At 44.6% G+C, this 20,892-nt stretch overlaps 2 protein-coding genes across 3 annotated transcripts in view; both read left to right on the forward strand.

Moving 5' to 3' along the window:
- Positions 1 to 1,059, forward strand: part of dennd2b (DENN domain containing 2B) — a 44,477-nt gene extending 43,418 nt beyond the window's left edge. For both annotated transcript variants that reach the window (XM_076155591.1, XM_076155590.1), the window contains exons 19-20: positions 88 to 174; positions 526 to 1,059. In XM_076155591.1, coding sequence (XP_076011706.1) covers positions 88 to 174; positions 526 to 560 — 122 coding nt within the window. In that variant the 3' untranslated portion in view covers positions 561 to 1,059. The remainder of the gene's footprint in view (positions 1 to 87; positions 175 to 525) is intronic.
- A 1,784-nt stretch (positions 1,060 to 2,843) lies between these two features.
- trim66 (tripartite motif containing 66) lies at positions 2,844 to 19,480 on the forward strand. Its single transcript, XM_076155728.1, has 18 exons — positions 2,844 to 2,916; positions 6,038 to 6,275; positions 7,293 to 7,506; positions 9,414 to 9,543; positions 9,824 to 9,940; positions 10,912 to 11,026; positions 11,277 to 11,423; positions 12,229 to 12,346; positions 12,499 to 13,343; positions 14,438 to 14,629; positions 14,963 to 15,101; positions 15,189 to 15,264; positions 15,364 to 15,550; positions 16,125 to 17,017; positions 17,150 to 17,273; positions 17,406 to 17,480; positions 17,987 to 18,139; positions 18,253 to 19,480. The coding sequence occupies exons 2-18, from the start codon at positions 6,267 to 6,269 to the stop codon at positions 18,487 to 18,489; spliced, it is 3,771 nt and encodes a 1,256-aa protein (XP_076011843.1). The 5' UTR covers positions 2,844 to 2,916; positions 6,038 to 6,266; the 3' UTR covers positions 18,490 to 19,480.
- The last annotated feature ends 1,412 nt before the right edge of the window (positions 19,481 to 20,892 follow it).

Consider the following 20,892-nt stretch of genomic DNA (forward strand, 5'->3'; position numbering starts at 1 on the left):
CTCCTCCACATAGGGTAATTGTAACCTCTTAGAAATGTGAGACATGTCGCTTTTCCTTTGTAATCTCTTGAGTTGCTCTTGTTTCAGGCCTGTTTGAGCTGAGGGTGGATCAGTATCTGGAGGAGCTGCCAGACACAGAGCAGAGTGGAGTCAACAAGTTCCTCAAAGGACTCGGTGAGTTCTGCAGGGAAGGAAAGATGGTCTCAGATTACAGGAATTGTAAAATCCAGTTTTCCAATCACATTGCATTAGAGAGTTAAACTTTTCTCCCACACCCTCATTCTTTGTCATTAAAACATACCTTTGGGGTTTGGATAGCATGGGCCCGCTGGTTAAGATGCCTTGTCCAGATGTCCTGAGTTGAATCTGTGTTAAATTGGCCCCAAACTCCTCCATTCTGAGCCCATTGTAATTAGCTTCCTATTTGTAACGTGTAACACTCTGATTTATAGATTCATACAATTTCCCATCAGCGTTATTTCACCTCTCATATGTATTTAATGTACTTGTGTGACTTGTTTGCAGGAAATAAAATGAAGTTTCTCCACAAAAAGAACTGAGGGGAAATTCATCGGCACATCACGTCCTGTTTGACGATGTCCTACAAAACTAAAGACTGATCTCCTTAAGCCTCTCCGTTATGATGATTGTCTCTCATTTGTCTGTCAAAACGTGTGTGTAAACATGTACATATTTCGCTGTGGGCTGGCTGTGATACTCCATTGTATGTTTATAGTCTGTTCTGAGGCTAGTGACAGTAGGACGGTACAAATCGAGTGAGCCGTAGAGTAACCACTGATGTCCAGGTATGCTTGTGAGGAATGTGTTCAGAGTGAGTGGCTTGATATGAGCACAGATGTACAGTTCATATGTTTTGATTTTGCATTATTTCATATCAGTGTTGTCCTCTGTTAAGGAGTGTAACACGTATTTGTCCGGCTGGCAGGAACTGTACGTGCATCGAGACAATGAAGAAGAAGAAGAGTGATTGTAGCTGTTAAACGTGCAGTCTTTTACAGTCTTTTGTTAAAAAATGTAATTAAAGATCCTTCAAATGCTTGTGTGTACAGTATTGAGTTAACCACTAATGTCATTCAGACCTCATGTTGCTCCTAAATGTTGTTTTAATTGATCTTTGGTTTCTTTTTTACCAGCACACTCTTTAGAGCATATTTATTCCACCAGTCTTGAGGAAATCTGTACAAACATGAGGAATGTGGAGAGTCCACATAGACAGGACCAGGCCCAGTAGATGGCTTCAAACCCAGGACCTCCGTGCTGCAAAGCAATGATGATGGATCGCTGCAGAAACCATCCATCCATTTTCCACAGTTTGTTGGAGTTTGGCTTGCTGAGGCAGCATTCTGAGCAAAGCAGCCCAGATTTCCCTCTCCCTTGCCACGGCCTTCATCTGGGGATCCCAAGATATTCCCAGGCCAGATGGGCTACTGTATTCCTGCTCTGGGCCCTGGTCTCCTCCCAGTTGGATGTTACAGAGGAGCAATGGTTCTACACTGAGCTTTACCCTTTTGGTGGTGTGTCATGGGATTTTTGTTTATGTTTTCTGTATTGAAATTGGTGTATTCAGCAATTATTCACTTTTACTTATTATATAGTCCTGAATCTGGCCCAGGAAAGGGATAAACAACATAATTTAATGCCATGCTTTACTGGCAATTTGGATGATAAACAACCAACCAACAGACGAAAAATCTCTAGCTTTACTTTAAAACGTCACCAGGCTCAAAGCACACTGCTGATTTAATTTGTCAGTTTTGTCATCAGAAATATTTCAATAACTGTTCAAGCATTGTGTGTTTTGCCAGACGATATGATCCAACTCACTTAATTTTAGATCGCATATCTCAATGACAAGCAGCATTAGAGCTGGGAGATCCCAAAAGGCACAGTTAGTCTAGCACCAGCTACCACATGCTGCTGTAACCTAATTATGTCTGTGCACATCACTCTGCTGGTTGTCACTGCTGTGCTGTTATTATCTCTCAGAACTAAGTGGGTTCCAGTCTCCATATTACTTCACTTGTGTTTGACTCATTTATAGGAAAACAGGAAACACAAGTACTCTGTTCGGTCAATATTAAGCTACACACCCAGCTTAACTTCATTTGAGGCACTGGCAGAGCTTGGACAAAGTCATTGTTTTGTAAGTCCCATGCCTTGGCACACCCAACTCACAGGCCTAATTAAGTCATTAGCTTCTGATTTGAGTAGATTTTTAATTTGGATTCTGGTATTAATGACTAGTTGCCTTGGAAGTTTCATCACATCCATCACAGTGATGTTGATCACTGGGCTTTGCTACATGTGGGGCAGAACTATTTTAACTACTTTAAGACCGTTAAGGTGAAGGAATTGTATACTTATTATACTGACTTATTTTTTAAATATATTATGTTGGATTTTGATTTGAAATAGCAGAAACGACGACAATAATCATAATAGTGTAAAAATTAAAATGTCCTTCCAGAGTTTTTATTAATTAATTACATTACATTACGAGCATTTGGCAGACGCTTTTATCCAAAGCGACTTACATTACATTACCACCCTACGCAGAGGGGGGAGCAATTGAGGGTTCGGTGCCTTGCTCAGGGGCACCTTGGCAGGGACTCGAACCGGCGACCCTCCAGTTCCCAAGCGGAAGCTCTACCCACTGAGCTAATTAATTACCACCTTTGTCATACAACAGCTTTTGTTCAAAGATAACACAATTCGTCGAGAACACGTTCAAAAGTAAAGCCAAATATTAACACATCATCTTTGTGAAACGTCAGAAGTAGAGCGCGACCGCGAACTCTCGCGATGTTACATGCGAGACTTTGCATCTCCAAAATTTGGCCCGGCCGAAGAGCGACATCCGATGGGGGGAGCGGCGGTCGGTGATGCGCTGGCCAGGTAACGAGTTTCGCTCCACTCCGGACGCACACACAAACACAAACAACCGCATACAGCACACACACACACTCGACTGTCACGCTGTCAGAAGTTGAGCTGCTCTCACACACACGCGCGCACGCACACACAGTGTTTGCTTCAATGTTTGTCTCCGTGGTGTTTTGCGGGGACCGTGCGCAGTTACATTTGTACACATACGCAGCGCGGGCATGTCCAGGATGCTCCTCAACAACCAAACTATCCGTATTGTGAATGTGTGTGTTTGTGATCCATCTCTGTTATGGCACCATGGTGCTTTAGAGATGTGACGCGCACTTTGCAAAACACAGCAGAGAGAGAGAAGGAGAGAGAGAAAGAGGGGTTCTGATGCAGGGGCAGCAACTCTGTTTGACCGACATACACATCCGTGTTGCAGAGAGATGCAGTCACATTCATGGACATGGACTTTAGAAAGTAGAGACGTAAATGACTTGAATCTCTCAAATACAACAACTTACATGAGGAGACTTTTGTTGTTGTTGTTGTTGTTGTTGTTTATCCTCTCCCTGCATGCAGCCAAGAGGTGAAGTTGTTTCTGTCAGCGATTGTTGTTGTTGTGTTTGTTAGATCAGGATTACACCCAAAGTTGAGAACTGATCCTGGCTGAACTTTCTGGATGGTGGGACTTGTCTCAGGAAAGATCTGACAAAAATGCATTAAATAAATACATAATTAATTGAATTAAATATTTTAAATGATTAACCAACAGCTGCAACAACCAAAAGAAGAATGAGAATACATAGATTTTATTCTGGGCTCGGTGGTGGAGATATGAGCTCTAACATTTGATTTACATACAATATATAAACCTTAGAAGTTGCATAAATGCCACCACACCGTTGGCTTCCCAACTACAGATTTGCATGTGACTGTTTGCAATGCAGTCACGTGCTTGCTTAAGGAAAGTTCTGTGAAAAGCTCCAGTAACTTTTTATTTGTCCAAATTCACTGGAGCATAACATTTGTAGTCCAGAGAACGTTGAGTTGAGCAAATGTGTAGCTGGAGAAGCTGAGGCTAACTGGGCCAAACACTGTACGTAAACATATTTTTGAAGACATCTTTGAATTCACATAAATTGAAACAACATTATAGTGGGACATCACCATTGAAGGTAAACAATGCGACTTTATAGCAAATGTAACAGTTGTTTAGTTTATATATTCCCATGAGGGAGGCAGTGGCTCAGTCGGTAGTGCTTCTACTTGGGAACCGGAGGGTCGCCGGTTTGAGCCCCTGCCGAGGTGCCCCTGAGCAAGGCACCAAACCCTCAATTGCTCCCCCCTCTGCGAAGGGCGGTAATGTAATGTAAGTCGCTTTGGATAAAAGCGTCTGCCAAAATGATCGTAATAATTTTTCATTTTGCCAGAGGGCCAGAGCAGATCTCACCCAGCAGGTAAAACCTCTTTTTACCCTGAACATATCTACCTAGATAAACGTAAGAATGTTGTTTCCAGATGAAGCTGGAGGAGCTCAGCCTGAACAATGTGAGTGCTTGAATGATTTAAAGGATGTGTTTTTGGTTTGAAAATTCTCCTCTGCTGGAGATGGATATGCTGAGAGAGATGAAGAACAGAGATGAAGTTGTTTGAGGACAGACCGGATGCCTTCAGCAAAAGCTAAATACAGAATAAGTCAAGAGTGAATCTGACACTAGTTGAAGATAATCCTGCTTCCCATCGCTGCTGTGTTAATGGATGTTACATAGGGGCGCTTTCAAGGGAGAGATGGCTGTGCAGGTTTCTATTATTGTGACATCTCTGGAGATGGTATGCTCTCAGGCTGCATATCTAGTGCCAGCTTCACTTAACAGGCTGGCAGGGGGCTTCAGCCTGAAAGATAAATGGGTGTCGTGCACACTGAAAGCAAACACTATGGAGCTGAGCGAAGAAGTGGCAGGGTGCACTGCGATTGACTAATTGTGTTTCAAAGTGGGTCTTTGAGCGCACAATGGCAAATGGGATTGTTTCGAGCTCCCCGCCGAAGCACCCAAGGATGAGAGAGTAGTCAGATTTGTAGGTCAGGCTGCAGGGGTTGTTGTTAGGCAGACTTGCTCACAGCTCTTCATGTCACACTGGTTTGATTTGGGCTCGACTTGATGGAGCGAGTGTGTATCGAGTTTCACTTGCTTTCAGCGATACCTTTTTCCACCTACAGTTGCCTGATTTGTACTGAAACACAATCCTCCCTCTGTCCTAAATCATTATTTTTCAAGAGTTATTTCCCTTTCTTTCCTTGCTCTATAATAGTAATAATATTAACTATACAACAACAACAATTATAACTTATTTAGTTTTCTGGCATTGAACAGGACTGAATGAAGGATTCAGTTTCCTGCTCTTTCTACTTCTACTTTATTTTATTTTAATATACTTGCATTTGTACTACAGGTTTTTATTTTTATTTTGAACCTTTTTGATCCACTTAATATTGTACATTTCTGCATATATGTTGTGTTGTTGTTTTCTTAATCTTTATGTATTTCTCTGTGTTTTTATTTTGGTGCCATATAGATTTCTTTGTACTTTATACTCAGGAAATAATGTCTGAATCTGAGTCCCTCTGACGTGCCGTTTAAAGTCTTAATTGATTTCACAGTGTTAGAGAGAATTGCAACAGTGTGTCCTAATCCCATCTGGAGCTTATCAGAGCCTGACCCGGTTTTGGTGTGCTACGTTAGCACGGTGCTCCTCTGGGACCTGTCCCCTCCTCATGCTGACAAAGGGATGTGGAAGAAGGCCCACAACCAGCCCGTCACAGCGCAGCCCGGCCTGGTCTAACCCGGCCTGGCCCGGTCTGACCCCGACCTGACCTAACACTGTCTGGACCTGCCTTATGACTCACAGACACAACTTACTGCACTTATTGCCTCCTTCCTCATTGTAGGTCACTTGGTCTTCTTTCCTCCGTTTTGGAAACGGCTTCCGGGGATATTTTGCCCTACAAAAAATAATTATCTTATCTCCCTAATTCCCAATTATTATGCACAGGCTTATTTAAGAAAAGGATGAGATTTTCTCCTTTTTGGTGGCTGAACCAGTGAGCAGGAGATGAATGTGAACGTGACACTTCTGTCTCCTGCAGTGAGGAGTCCTACACATGGATGAACCAAGGGGAGGAGAGAGCACAGCGAGGCTGTCATGTAAGCCGTCTCCTCTGGGGCCACCTCTCGGCGCGCGCTGCTTCCTGCTGCAGGTAGAAACCTCAGTCTTTCTGCTGCTGAGGCGTCAGGCTGTGTGCTCTCCTCTCCCTCCCGCTGAGGAAGCAACTCCTCCACTCTCCTCTCAACAGCTCCGCTCTCTACGGCACTGAAATGGAGAAGGTGAGCTATTTCTTTCAAGAGCGTTTCCTTTCACAGCTTCAACATTTCTTCCTGTCTGGCAGAGCTACAGAGAGTCTGAGACTTCATTCTTCTCTTTATTAATGTTTCATGCTGCAATTTGTGGCTTGTTGTTCACCACTTTTCTCACAGCAACATGGTTATGTGTGTGAACCCTAATTTGCCCAAATGGGGCGTTTGGGTGTGGGTCGTGCTTGTTGTCCCGTGGGGTTTCCTCCCACACCAAAGGACTGGTTAGTAATTAGGAATCCTTCTGCGAGTGACAAGGACCAAGTCACTCAACTGAGATGTGGAGCTGCTCCCCAGGTGCTGCTGAACAGAGAGGATGGGTCAGATGCAGAGGATGGATTTACCCACTAAGTATAGCTGAAGTGGAAGTAGGCATGTTGATCTTCTGCATCTGTTTTCCTCATGTTTTCCTTTTTGTCTTATGAGACATCAGGCAGGTTTACATGGAGTAAAATTGTCATCATTTGTTGAAAAGTCATTTCAACCAATAGATCAAATTGAGGGAAACTTTTGGCACAAGTCAAAGCTGAAACCAGTTATAAGATCCCTTTAATAGAATACTTGTAGGTCTGTAATGAATAAGATATATGACTATTAATTTAATAAATAAAGTGTAGCCCACTGATATACAAGTTAAATGGGCAATATAGGGCTATACATTAAAACAGAGCTGCCATAAGACTGTAATCCAATCTCAGGTTGAGGATGTGATACGTCTTGATTTATAAAGGATGGGAATAGGAGAAGGGATCAAATGTATCCCCTTATTTTCTGATATTTGAAACAGCTTGGTTTCCATTTTACACCAACAAAGCTAAAGCACAGGTCGATCCCCTGCAGGAACTCCATCATGTGCTGGTAGAACTCTCTTGAGAGACTGTGAGTAATTTGTGAACATGAGAAGTGTGATGTGCCACCTCTTTTTGACAAATGTAGGTGTGTGTGTGTGTGTTCAGAGTGTATTTACGATATTTTGTGTGTCTCTTTCAGAGCTGCTCAGAGTGTTCAGAGCCCACACTGGCACAGAGTCTGTGTACGCTCTGCAACAAGTGGCTGTGTTACCAGTGCACAGATGTGCATCAGCATCCGAGGACAACCATCACCTCCCAGTACACAGACTTGCACCAGCAACTGAGGCCCGGTCCCACCCAGTGTCCAGACCTGCACCAGAGAGGCTCCAGCTCCCTGCCTCCCACCGGACAAGGCAGGCATTGCAGTTTACACACGTTTTACCCCATTTCTATTTCATTTGTTTTGTTAGAACATTTCAATTACCTCCCAGGCTGACGTCCTGATTAGTGGGACTGGGATTATTGGTTGGTCTCTCTGCGGCTGTGTCTCATTTCATAGGACGCATTCTTTCAAGGTCACATTTGAACACTGATTACATCATAGTTGCTCGACTAGACTGTCCCATTTAGGAGGATCCTTCCTTCCACTGTGGGTGGGTGATGCGACCTTCATTTGAAAGAATTTAAAAGACACTAAGGTGTATCCTTCTTGACCTTGCATTTCCCAGAAACCACTGCAATCAAACCAAAACAATAATATTCCTTCATCTGATAGAACACAGAAGATAAATAAATGTGTGTTGTTTGTGTTGGTAGTCAGCAAACTCAGCAAATGAAGGCACATGGAGATTTGGCAATGCAGGGGAAACCTACAACAATAGTTGTAGGTTTCTAATTTACTGGTTGCTAGGACACAACATGACTGTAAGAGTCATTTTCAGACAGCAATAAGTTATGATGAGTTGTATGATGAGTTTTGCATGTGGGGGTGTGTGTGTGTTAATGAGAATCACTGCCAATTGGGACGCAATATTTAATATGGGTCTAAACTGATTTATGTGCCGGCGGGCAAAGAGAAAAGCAAAAACAAGTGTGTGATATCTAAAAATGTGTGAAGACCACACAGGATGCATCCCATGAAATGATACTCGGCAGAGGTGACATCTGCACACACATTTGTTTTCCTTCCTGCTGTCTGTTTGTCAATCATGCCTCAGTAGGATCCATTGCGATGAATAATGCATGTCAGCGGTGATGGTTGATAATGGCTCCTGGAGATCCCTGTGTTGTTACATTACTCCTATGTATAAACTTGTGGCCCAGATTCTAAAGTGCTTCAACGATTCCACTTTTTCTAATATCAGTATGTTACTATTTAAAGACGCCTCAAGTGCGCCTGTCAGCTCTCTCTCCAGCAGCTGCTCCTCCACATCTGTGTGTGGTACGTGTTATCAAGTCATAAATGGCTGATCCTTAACATCTCTATCATCAACTATGACCTGGGAGCGCTGCTGTTTGGTTTGGGTGTTTCTGAAAACAGCCGTGTGACTTGCAAACAGGCAGGATGTGGTCACCCAGATGAGGCTGCTCCACCGCAGAGATGTGATGAGCAGGAAGGCTGGGGTCGGCTGGGGTGAGCCGGCCAGCACAGATCATTAACCCCATCCAGAAACGGTTTAAGGGTTCTGTGGGCCAACAGTCTGAACATGGACCCATATAGACATGCAAGAAAGTTATTTTTGACTTTGTGCATTTGCATTTCTGTGTTCACGGCCGTGTGAACGTCATGTTGGACAGCAGAGGGATATTGTTTATACCTTCATCTCTCTTTGTTGCTCACTGAGTCATTTGCACTGCAACCACAACCTGCAGCGCGCTATTTCCTGCTATAGTGTGTGATCGCTCAGTGCTAGGTCAGCGTTGATATAGAACCCCCTGTATATCTCAGCTATTATTGTTATTCTGGAAGATACACTGAGACTGCCTGTCAGAGGCTGCACAGAAACTGATAGTCACAAGGGGCGAGTGGATGATTGTACTTTATCATTAATCCATATCAAAAGGATATCAAGGCCAGTGTGAGGTGCACCATGCTTTTATTTACAGGTATGTGCAGCGAAGCTAATAAACTTAAAGTGATCACTGGATGACTGAAATAAGTTATTCTTTGGCAAACTCCGACGTATTTGTCCTCTTCCACAGCAGCGCGGCCTGCTTATGTTCCTCCCTCAGCTGTGTGTGTGATCTGCATGTTTCTCTGTGCTCCTGCTGCCTGCCCTGAACACCCCCCCCCCCCCCCCCCCCTCTGTCTCTCTCTCAGGTCCAGGGTCGTATCCTTGTCCCCTCCTCATGTGCCACTCTCACAGACAGGAGCCCTTGGAGCTGTTTTGTGAGTCATGTGACCTTCTGTGCTGTAGCAGCTGTCACCTGTCCTCCCACAAAAACCACAGGTCAGTCCTCAGACACACAGCACAAGGACACTGCAGGCGAGGGCTGACCGCCGCCTCGCACACACTCTAAATGCCTTGTCACTTTTATCACCTGTATCTGCATACACTACCCTTGGCCCGCCTAATACCTATTAAGTATTCATACACTTTTGTTTTCTGTGATGTTACAGTAGAGTGTTTGCCTCTGAGGTCACTGCATAATGTCTTGTCCCCAGGGAAACAAATTTCACTCCTGTGTTCTCTATACACACAGAATAAATTACTGAACTTTTGTGTGCAGGGTGGTGCAGATTGGGAAAGCGCTGCAGGATCAGCAGTGGCTGTTTGAGAGTCTGATTCTGCAGGTGGAGGAGAGGAGATCTGCAGTGGAGAACAATGCCAAACAGATAGAGGACAGGTCAGCCTAGATTTAGCCAAGCACACACACACACACACACACACACACACACACACACACACACACACACACACGCACACGCACACGCACAGGCACACACACACGCACAGGCACACACACACATCCCTCACCAGACATCCACAAAGCTGTTTATACACCACAAGATAATTAAGATGATTGATGGTTTGAGTCCTGCCATCTGATGATCGGTAACTAAGTCCTGAATTTTCGATGGTTTTGAAGATTTATTTTGTGGTTTGTTGAGAGTAGACACGCGCATTTTACAACTATTTCCTTAATCGATATTTGGACCACCATAACAATCAATAAAGGTCTAACTGTTCACTCCTCTAGGGGGCAGCAGTCACAATGATATCTCCTCTATAACAGCAGGGAGAAGAACAGAACAGCAGGAGAAGTTTGATACAGACTTTTGTGACACGTGGCTGCTTTCTACAGCGTCTTTCATAGAATAACTCCTATGTGACATAACTCACATAAAGAGTCCAAACTGAACAAAACGTTGTGTTTGTTTATGTTGTCGAGCAAACGTGCAGTGTGACCAAAAGTCAACAGGAAGCCAAGCTGACAAAACCGAAGGGGTCGGAAATCACAAATTGCAACGTGACAATCTTCCTGCAGAAAGGTGCAGGAGCTAGCAGAGCTAATGGATCCTGTTTGTCATCCAGCATGTTTGTTTACTCTATGTAGGGGTCACGTGTGACCTTGAGAGATTTTCAAGATTGCAGTTTTGGTGAGTCTGATAGATTGTGAATGGTGAAGTGTGTTTGCTCTCCACACACTGACGGGCCAAAGCTGTGAAATGTATCATTCTCAATCATGATGTGTATTTAATTGTGATTAGACTTGGGAAAGCTTGTTGTGTGGACTCAGCCAAAGCAAACATCTTCTGCCAAAAAAGGACGAGAAAAAGCAGCCAGACTGTCATTTCTTCTTTTCTTTCTTCTTAGACTTCATGGCATAAAGATCGCACACAGGAAGGCTGAGAACCAGATTAAAATGGCAAAGATGATTATGATGAACGAGCTTAACAAACGAGCCAACCTATTAATAGAGCAACTGGAGGTAATTACTTTCTCTTTCTTTCCTTCTTATTCAGCAGACCATGAATCTGCATGCAAAGAATCAGAAACTAACACGATGTAATCATTCCTGAAAGGACGCAAACCAGAGCCAATAATAATCTGTCAAAGCTGCTCAAGGAAACATCTCAGGCGCTTCACCTGTCAGAGCAGAGCGAGCGGCTGATTAGCCCGCGGCTCGCCATGCCTGCGTGCCAGCACCCCCACATACACACTGTGTGCTGCTCTTTCAGAAAATCACAGAGGACTTCCACCAGCGTCTGGAGGACCAGCTGCAGGGGGCGATAGAGACATGCGGCCAGCTGGACCACGTGCAGAAGTTCATCAGTTGGGCGACCACTCACCACTGCAGAAGCCCCGTGCTCTTCAGCAGGGCCATGGTAAATGTGAGAACACACCCTTCATCACCACACACTTCTACACACACACATACACACACAGGATGTGTGAGGAAGTATTCATCAGGGGTTTGAGAAAAATGTTTCATACCTCCTTTTTTATTTTAAGTCTTTAGGTGTGAAACCCCCTCAACTCAATTAAAGGGATAATTAGCACTGCTATTTCCACACTGGGTAACAATGTCATGGCTGAAGTTTGACTATAGAAGTTTAATGAAGTTTAGATTTAATTCTACCTAAAATTAGACCTAGAGGTCTGCTAAACAATTCAGTACATTCAGTACCAAGAATACCTTTGTCAGGACATTTTTCTTAGCTTCACTCTTTCTTGGCCTTATGCTCTTCCTGTGGAGAGGATTTTAGAAATGTGAAGGCCATGAGTCATATCCCCAACATCCAGTGGAAAGGACCTGAGGCCTCTCAGGCTCTTTCAGGGATTGAAGTGGACCTAAATATGGGATCAGAGTTTTGATCTGCAAGGTCACAGTGTCCTGAATCAGCAACTGCAAAGCATTCACATGTAAACTGCATATTTGGTCAATAAAACAGCTAAAGTTTAAAAGAAAAGGATGAATGATTGTCCTTTCCTCACCTTCAAATGTGAACACTGATAGTCTGAGTGCTCTTTTGTTTTAAGTGAAAGTCAATAAAGATGTAAGAGAGAATGAATCAACAAAATGCGTCCCATTTATCATACATGTGCATGTCCACGTACATCTCAAATGGATCTAATGGTGCTGTGCTGTAAAGGTGCTGCTGTCAGTAAACTAATATATTCTTCTTTTAGATTTCACTCCAGATGCAGCAGCTGCTCGAGCCCTCACTCCACTCAGACTCGTTGGGACCTGTCAAGATCAAATTCAATTGGGATGCAAGTTACTGGACAAAGCAGATTTCCTCTTTAGGTAACATTAATCTTATCAAAGCAAGTTGGCTGGATTACGGCATGTTACATTCAATGCAACACAAGAATGGAAGTGGAAATCAGCATAAAAATAGCCTCCATGTGTTAAAGTAAAGAGAACAGATCTGTTAATGTGATTGTGCTGCTCTGCAGGCCAGCTGACTGTGGAGGGGGGAAGCTGCACCTATCCTCCGGGTCTGGCTTGCCCCAGTATTCTGAGGCCGCAGCCCATCACCTGCCTGGCCCTACCTGCTGTCTGTCACAGAGGTCGGGAGCCAGGCTGCGGCTACCAGAGCTGCTGTGAGCCCCAGGTGTGTTGCCTGCATGGGATTCCCTCTCAGCCAGATCTGCCCAGTCTGGACAAAAGTGGAGTCCAGGTGGAAGACACCCGTTACAACTCCAGCTGTCTTCAGCCTTCCCTTATCTCTGCCTCCCTGCACCAGAGCCAGCAGCTCCAGAGGTGTTGGGACACGGAGAGCCCCTCAGCCCCCTCTGCCCCCTCAGCCCCCTCTGCCCCCTCAGCCTTGCAGGCTCCTCTGCCATGTGTCCCCCCTTCATCACCTGCCCAAAACATAGGGACCATCCTGCTCAACTGCAGTCATGGAGCCACGTCTCAGCCTCAAGGTGCTGCCTCACAGCCACAGACAAAACCTTATCCCTGCCAAAAACACCAAAAAGAAACCCCGGCTCAGTCGAGTGCAGACCGCAGCGTGCCCAGCCAGAGCCAAGCGCACGGCCAGTGTCAGGGAAAACTGTCCATTCTAAGCCTGCAGCAGGAGCTGGGGTATGCAGCTGTGGACAGAGACGTGATCGCAGAGGAGCTCTGGGAGGAGAGACGCGGCGAAGAGGAGACTGAAAGCAGAGAGCTGCTGGGTGTGGAACTGCTCACTCCGGTCCAACAGCAGCAGCACGTCCAGGTTTCCACTGCAGGAGACTTAAGGAAAGAGCAGCAGAGGACCAGAACTCCATTGGCATGCAGAGACCACAGAGACGGACGGGTGAGACATTTAGTTAACAACACTCCACTACTCCATCACTCGATTAGGACAAACTAAAGCAACAAAGACTAGTTCCAGAACTATAGCCAGTCAGAAAATGTTCTGCTTATGGGAATTTATTCAAGTAATTAAATTGTTTTATTAAGATCTATACACAGCTGATACTAAATCCTCCTGTTTATTCTTTATTGCTGGAATGATCTGCACTGACTGTTGACAGCTAACCTGAAAACAGGAGGTGCTTCTGCTTGATGAAGAAAGGATGAGGGGTAAACAAAGAGCTGAGCTGTATGTAGTCATGCTTCTCAGACCCTGGACAGCAGTGTTCATCATTAGCATGCTAATCACCACTCCAAGATGCTTGGTTACAAACACAGAGATGTACTATTTTTTTGCATTTTCAAGTCACGGCATCTGAAAACGACGTCAAAGCGCCCGGGTGCAGTCAGTCATGTACTTAACCTGTCATTAATGAGCCACTGAGGGAATAGTGGAAGCCAGCGACTCTGATTAGCACTCTTAGATGAATTCCTTCCCCCTCTGTCGCTCCTGAGAGAGGGATTAGAGCCTATTTTCCTCCACGGTAAGACTCCTGCACATTACCTTACCTCAGGGAAATGGGTCAGGTGAGACTTTTTAATCGCGTGATACTTAAGAGCACATCCAAAGTGTCAGCTGGCCTCAATAGGAAAGAGGTTGCACTAGAAAAAGAGGAAGTGAAGAGAGAACCCATTGTCGACTCATCAGTCCATGATTATGCATTCGTTATTGAATTGAATTAAATTGACATCTGGAGGAGATAAGTGATTAGCTGATCCTCCTTAGCTGAGGGCCACACTGCACGAGAATGTGATAATACCACCAATAACACCAATCTGCCATCACAGTAATACATGCAGATCTGTGGGTAAATGTTGTTTTTAGAGGTGTGTGTTTATGTATGTGTGTTTGTGTCTGACACCGAGGACTGCTCCCTTTGTCCACATCCTCCTCCTCTCTGTTGCAGCAGGATGAGCAGGTGTGTCTGTGTGTGTGTGCTGTGACTTGCTGTTGCCGTAACCCTGCTTGGGTCTGTGTGTTTGTGTCTCTGACAGAGATCCACTTCCCTCGAGGTGTCGGTGACAGCGCACGAGCGTGGATGCGATGCACAGAGCAGCAGGCTCAGCCCCAGCTCGGTGTGTGTGAGGAGGAAGAGACGCTCCCAAAGCATCCCGGCAGAACTGGCAGCTCCCTCCGCCAACTCTTACGCTGAAAGGCCCACAGGATGCAGCCTGGAAGCAGATAAGGTGAACGCCTACATCTGAATATGATCACTGGATACTTTCAGGCCAGCACAGAGATGAGCACCAGCAGATTGAAGTTGTCTTATGATGTATGATTCTATGTTTGCCAACTTAACAAAGGAAATTCCTTGAGTTCAAACGTTTCGCCTGGAGGACAAACTCACTGTAGCAATGTTACACTTTGGTGCAGCTGCCATCATGATAACAAAGGATCACATGGTTCTACATGTTGAGAGGAAAGCTGCAGAATTCTCTATGGAACTGCAAAATCAACACAATAAAACCTTGACATATAAACTAAATTCAGCATGTTTTATTCTGTTTGTTTGCTCCCAGTACGCCGCTCTAGATCCCAGACAGAGGAGGGCATCAGACGGAGTGCTGTGTGCTGTCAAGGAAACATCAACTGACACACATCCCTTCAGACAGTCCTTCAGACGTCCATCACCCTTACTCTCCTATAAGACAGAGCCAGGTAGTGGACGATTCGCTTATATCCTCAAACGTGCCAAGCATAAAGGTTTGGTGAGTTCATGCCTATACTCTTCATGTTCATCATCAGATCAGGCCTGTGGCTATGCAGATGAAGAATCAGATTATAAGGAGAAATGCAATGTGTCAAGAAACAGCCATAACAGGTAGGTAACCTATTCAGTGTCAAAAGAAACATCTGTCCATGTAAGAATGAAAACTAAGTCATAAAGTTTATTACTTCTTCTTTTCTGTGCCTCTAAAAGCAAACCAGAGGTCCAAAGGGATTTCGGGAGGTCCAGGGTTCCAGTGGTCTGCTTAGAGCGGCTCAAAATCCTCGTGTCTCAACTTCCTCCCCATGGACGACGGCAGAGCGACCCTTTGCCAGCCGGCGCCATGGAGAAGAGCGAGGCCGTCCCTCAGCACAGGACCTGGCATGATGGGAGGACACATGTATGTTGCTTTCCTTTTACTACAGGCAGGAAGGGCAACAGGTGCTAGGTTACAGTATTACGTAGTAGTTCATCCTTTTTGCCAATGATGTCAGCCTCTCTTTATGGATTAATGAGTTATTTAAGCAATTGGTTATCAGAGGTGCCAATTAAAGTAAATTGATACCAGCAGAATGAGCTTTTACCTGAGCTCATGTTATTAGTTTCCAGTGTGGAGCTTGGTTCATCCATGGGTGCGTTCCTCTCAGGTGGAGGCGTGGAGGCACTTTGAGAGGATATGCAGTGGTTTCATTAAAATGTTCCCCTCAGGGTTTCCAAAAGAAGACCTGTGTCATTAATCTGATAGAGGACCAGGGTGATTTCTTTATTTAATACATCTCACAAACCTCTAGAGATTTCATTTAGCAGGAAATGTGATTAAAATGCTTATAGGCACTACAGCTGGAGAAGATCCTGCAGAGAAGAAAGACATTTGGAGATTTAACGCAATGTTTTCTGGTGTCTTTAACGCCTCTTCTCTTCTCTTCTCTTCTCTTCTCTTCTCTTCTCTTCTCTTCTCTTCTCTGTGCGTTCAGGGTTTTCCTGTAGTCTCAGATGCCACCAGGACCTCCCACTCCCTTACAGCCCCAGTGTACCCACAGCGACAAACCCTCAGTCTGTCTACCACGCACTCAAACAACAACAGAGGGAGACTGAGCTCTTTTAAAGAATTCACTCTGCCGTCTCCATCCAGTGACCCTAAATACGTGCATCAGGGTTATTCAGGACTTGAGCTGGACTCGGACTCAGACCCCACGCCGTTCTCGGTTGTTTCCGGGGCTGACCCACACCTAGACTCCGATGTCTCACCAGACTCCGATCCCAATTCCGAGTCTTCTTCTGAGGCTGAACTGGAGTGTCTGGTTCAGGAGAAGTTGGCAGCTCATGAAGAGAAGGGCCCTCACGGGGAAACTTACATTGCAGCAGACTCAGAGCCAAGCATTGAATATGAAGCAGACCCAGAATCAGATGCAGGAGCAGGATCAGAGGATGGCCAGGGGCTGGACGCCGATGTGGAATCAGGCGACGCCGATGCCGAGTCAGACCTCCTGCCTGAGTACGAGCCCAGTTTCCAGGCAGAGACTGATTCTGACATCATGTCTGATCAGGGCCCAGATTCCCAGGGCTCTGTGGAGTCGGAGCCAGAGTTGGAATCTGAAGCTGAGCTGACAACAGACGAGCCGCAGCCGCTTCGCTCCGACCTGGAAGATGAATGCCACACTGCTCCTGTCCAGAGGCAGCTTCTGATCGCAAACCCCATCCCTCAGAGGAGCGCAGAGGAGGTGCAGCCCGAGCAGGACAACGCAGAGATGGAGAGCGAAGATTTCTGTGCTGTGTGTTTGATTGGAGGGGACCTACTGTGCTGTGACCACTGTCCCAAAGTCTTTCATCTGTGCTGCCATGTCCCACCTCTGCTTACCTTCCCTTCGTAAGTATCTTTACTGTGATGACTGAATTCATAGCTGCACTTTAAGTTGCACAAAGATTCAGATGTAATTTCCCTGAACAACATTGGTTCAATTTTTTCTCTGGTGCTGTTATTGTTTCCCCTCCTGATCAGGGGCGACTGGGTGTGCAGCCTGTGCAGAGATGCTGTCCAGCCAGAAGTCAAGTACGACTGCGAGAATGAGAGAACATCTGCAGAGAACACGCCGGCACACGGACTGTCTCCATGTGAGCAGAGGGTGAGTCCATCACCGGGGTGAGGAGGACGCTGCCATGTCGATCGAGCTGTGCTGTACATAATGCTGGCTGGAGATGGCAGACACGTTCACTGTATTCCTTTCCTGCCTTTTCATTTCCATGCTTGTTTGCAGAAATGTGAGCGGCTGACTCTTCTGATCTTCAGTAACATCCTAAGTGCTCCCTTCCATGAGCCTGTCAGTCCACTTGTGAGTGATCGTCTTTTCTTACACTTAATAGCCTGCTCCTCTTTACAATCTCATTTATGTTTTATTATACTTACAGGAACACACCGGCATTATAAAGCCTTCCTTTATTTCATTTTGATACTGGGATAAGCTTACCGCACAGTTCCCATTGACTCCAGTATAGGTTGAAGTTTAAGTTCCTGATCATGCAGCCTCACTCAGATCAAGGTTCAGTTTCTTTTTATGCGTTTGTATAAGTTATTGTTGGCTTATTGTATTTATTATGTTGTTTACATGCCTCTGTATGGGATGAGGTCATTACCCAAACTCTCAAGGCTCAGGCTCAAAACAAGGAAGATTGTTAGAAGCTGACACATGGGGAAACAAGCTTCTTCATGGTACATCAGCGATGTCAGCTGCATTTTGAGTCAAATGGCGCAAATTGAAAGAGGGGAAGTAATATAATGAAGAAGAGTGGCAGGTGAGGATAATTGAAAAATGTGAGATAACGCTGCTCCTCCATGCAGGCTCGACATTACTATCAGATCATCAAGAGGCCCATGGACCTGTCTGTGATCAGAGCCAGACTCAGCAAGAGGAACACCCGGCATTATAAATCACCTGAAGAGTTTGTGGATGACGTCTGTCTCATGTTCCGGAACTGTGCAAAGTTCAATTATGTAAGTGAGCAATTTAGATTCTCTTTGTTTTCTCTTATAAATGTGTCTTATTTAAATGATGACTCCAGTTCAGTAGCGCTGAGTGTGTTCTAAATCTGTGTGTCTGCCGGCAGCCTGACTCTGAGGTGGCCCAGGCAGGTCGCAGCCTGGAGGTGTTCTTCTCCTCCAAGTTGACGGAAGTGTTTCCTGACAAAGTCTTTCCAGCAGCTGAGCTGGACTCTGACAGTGATGAGTATGATGAAGCTTTCAGGGCCACAGAGACTGGCTTTCCCTGGCCAGAGAGGAGGGAGCAGTGCTACAGGAAGAGGAAGAGGAGACACTCCGTCAAGACCAGGAGGCATCAGGTCTAACCGGCGGAGAATGGAAACAGGAATACACTGAATTTGGGTCATTGCACTGTTTAGTTGACCAGCCCTTGTGACTGTAACAGTGTTTCTATTATATAAACATTTTTTACAAAGGTCTGTCAGTCTGAAGGAGCACTTAAATGTGCTTAATAACAACATTACAGTGCTGCCACCTGATGGCAGGTGGATGCAACAGCACAATACTGCAGGTTTGGTGAATTGGAAACTCTTAAATTGTCCAAAGGTGTGAATCTGCAGGAATGGATTTAGAACCAACCACGTTCATTTGTAGAGAAAGAACAGACAGTGATGAGACAGCGCTGTCCAGTCCAGTCTTCCCCGTATCATAGCATGTTCTGCCAATGAAAGTTGAGTCTCTGATACACTGGAACACACTCGCTGTATTTGACCTTCAGACCTGAGAAGTTCTGCTGTGCTGTACATACATTATGGTGTAGTTGGATGTTTAGGAAACTTTCTGTGCTTTACTACACAAATGTCTTGACATCTTAAGGCGGCCATACACCCCAGATTCTATACAGCACTTTTAAAATTGATGTTGGTTTATATTGTATTTACCTCCTTGGTTAATATTGATCTGTAATTAGTTCCAGGTTAGTTATATATATGTTTATTTTATTATGTTTTTCGTTTTCACTTGAGTAAATACATGATTGCAGGCAATTGTCATAGATTTGAGTTAAGATGTAGTTTTTTGCAGTAGGATTTTGTTTTAGAACAACGTGAAGCTGCGTCTCATGGGCTCCATCCTGAGAGTGATGTGGACTCTGAGTGCTGGGGGGCGCTAGAGTTCAACAAGACATCTGGATTTTCATGTGTAAGAGGATCTACAGCTGTGGGATCCAGATGTGGGAAAAGAAACAGACATTCACTTCTCTTCTTCCTCAGTGGTATCAGAGGAAGTAGGGCTGTTATGTTGAACCGTGAGTTAGATCTGTTCTTCCACTATTTCGTCAACATATAATTCAAAAATCTCAGGCTTAGTAAGAGTGTAAGATATAAATATCAGTATTGATACTTTAACATGTCTTTGCTATTTGTAGAGTCATACATTAGACAAAAAAATCATTTTATACATATTGCCGTTCTCCCTAATTTTCTTTTTTATCAATAAACTTCCACTTGCTTTCTGCAGAAATAGGTTTTAATTGATTTTTAGAGCACTTACTGCACAGATTATTGTCTTAATCAATGTCAAGAGTGGTGAATGTAATGATTCTTCCTTTACAATCCATAGATGTAATGATATTTTTCGTATGGTACGAGGGGAGACTTCCTGATGAGCTGTAGCTGCTGTAAATGTTTCAGAGGATCAGTCACTTTCCTTATTTACCTTTTTTACTGTAACTATCACTCATAATTACTCTTGCAAACTAATATCAATAAACATTTCTCTCAAGAGAAAATATGACCTTCCAGCACCTTTATTCATCATCGTGTGTTTACTGACTGGACTGACAATGACTGAAGCCTTCCTGCTCTGATTAGAGGAAGAGAAGAAGAAGAAACATACTTTATCAATCCCCAAGGGGAAATGATTGCATGTAAACACAGTCCGTATACAAGTAGAGAGATGCCCGGGAGCCATTTGGGGGTTAGGTGCTTTACTCAAGGGGCACCCTGTCACCCTGTCTGTCTGTCTGTCTGTCTATATACATATACTGCATGTCACACACACACACAAGTGCATACACATACATACAGTACATACTGTATATCTGATGTGGAGTCTCTCATACGCTCCCACTCTCCACTGCTATGACGTATTAATATGCTTCTAATATTATTAAATCTCCTTCAACCCTTTAACGTTCACAGTGTTTTCATAGTAACATATACTTTGTACCTCATATCTTCACAGTTCACAGTGTTGCCTCACTGTGTTTTCTCTGCTGGTCACACTAATTACACCTCAAGGTGACTCTACACACGCTTCTTTTCAGTCATGAGCGTGTGTTTATGAGAGTAGAGCCGAGCACACGTGGCTCACAAAGAGCTCTATGAAATCACCCATGTGCATATTTTGGCATCGCTTATTGTTTATATTGCAGGTTGAAAGACGTGAGACTGTAATAGAGTTGCAGCTTACAGAGCACGGTAACGCTACACACTTTTCCACTTCAGGCTTGTATGAATTAACTGGTTTGCCCCCTCTGAGCAATCAAGCAGGAGATTTGGGAGGTTTACAGTAATAATTGTTGCATAGTTTGGATAAACTGGCAGCATAGGTGCTAATCGCTGTTTGACTTACTGTACTGGATAACATTCTATATTAAGCATCTTGATTGGTTGCAGTGCAGAGTATAGTCAGAGTGTAGGACAGGGGTAATGAACTAAAATGTAATGAGGTCCAGTTAGAGAAGATTTCGTGAAGCAAAGGCCTGC

This window comes from Genypterus blacodes, unplaced genomic scaffold (assembly GCF_046128005.1).
Source record: "Genypterus blacodes isolate CSIRO-AG114 ecotype Tasmania unplaced genomic scaffold, CSIRO-AGI_Gbla_v1 ptg000067l_1, whole genome shotgun sequence".
NCBI lineage: Eukaryota > Metazoa > Chordata > Actinopteri > Ophidiiformes > Ophidiidae > Genypterus > Genypterus blacodes.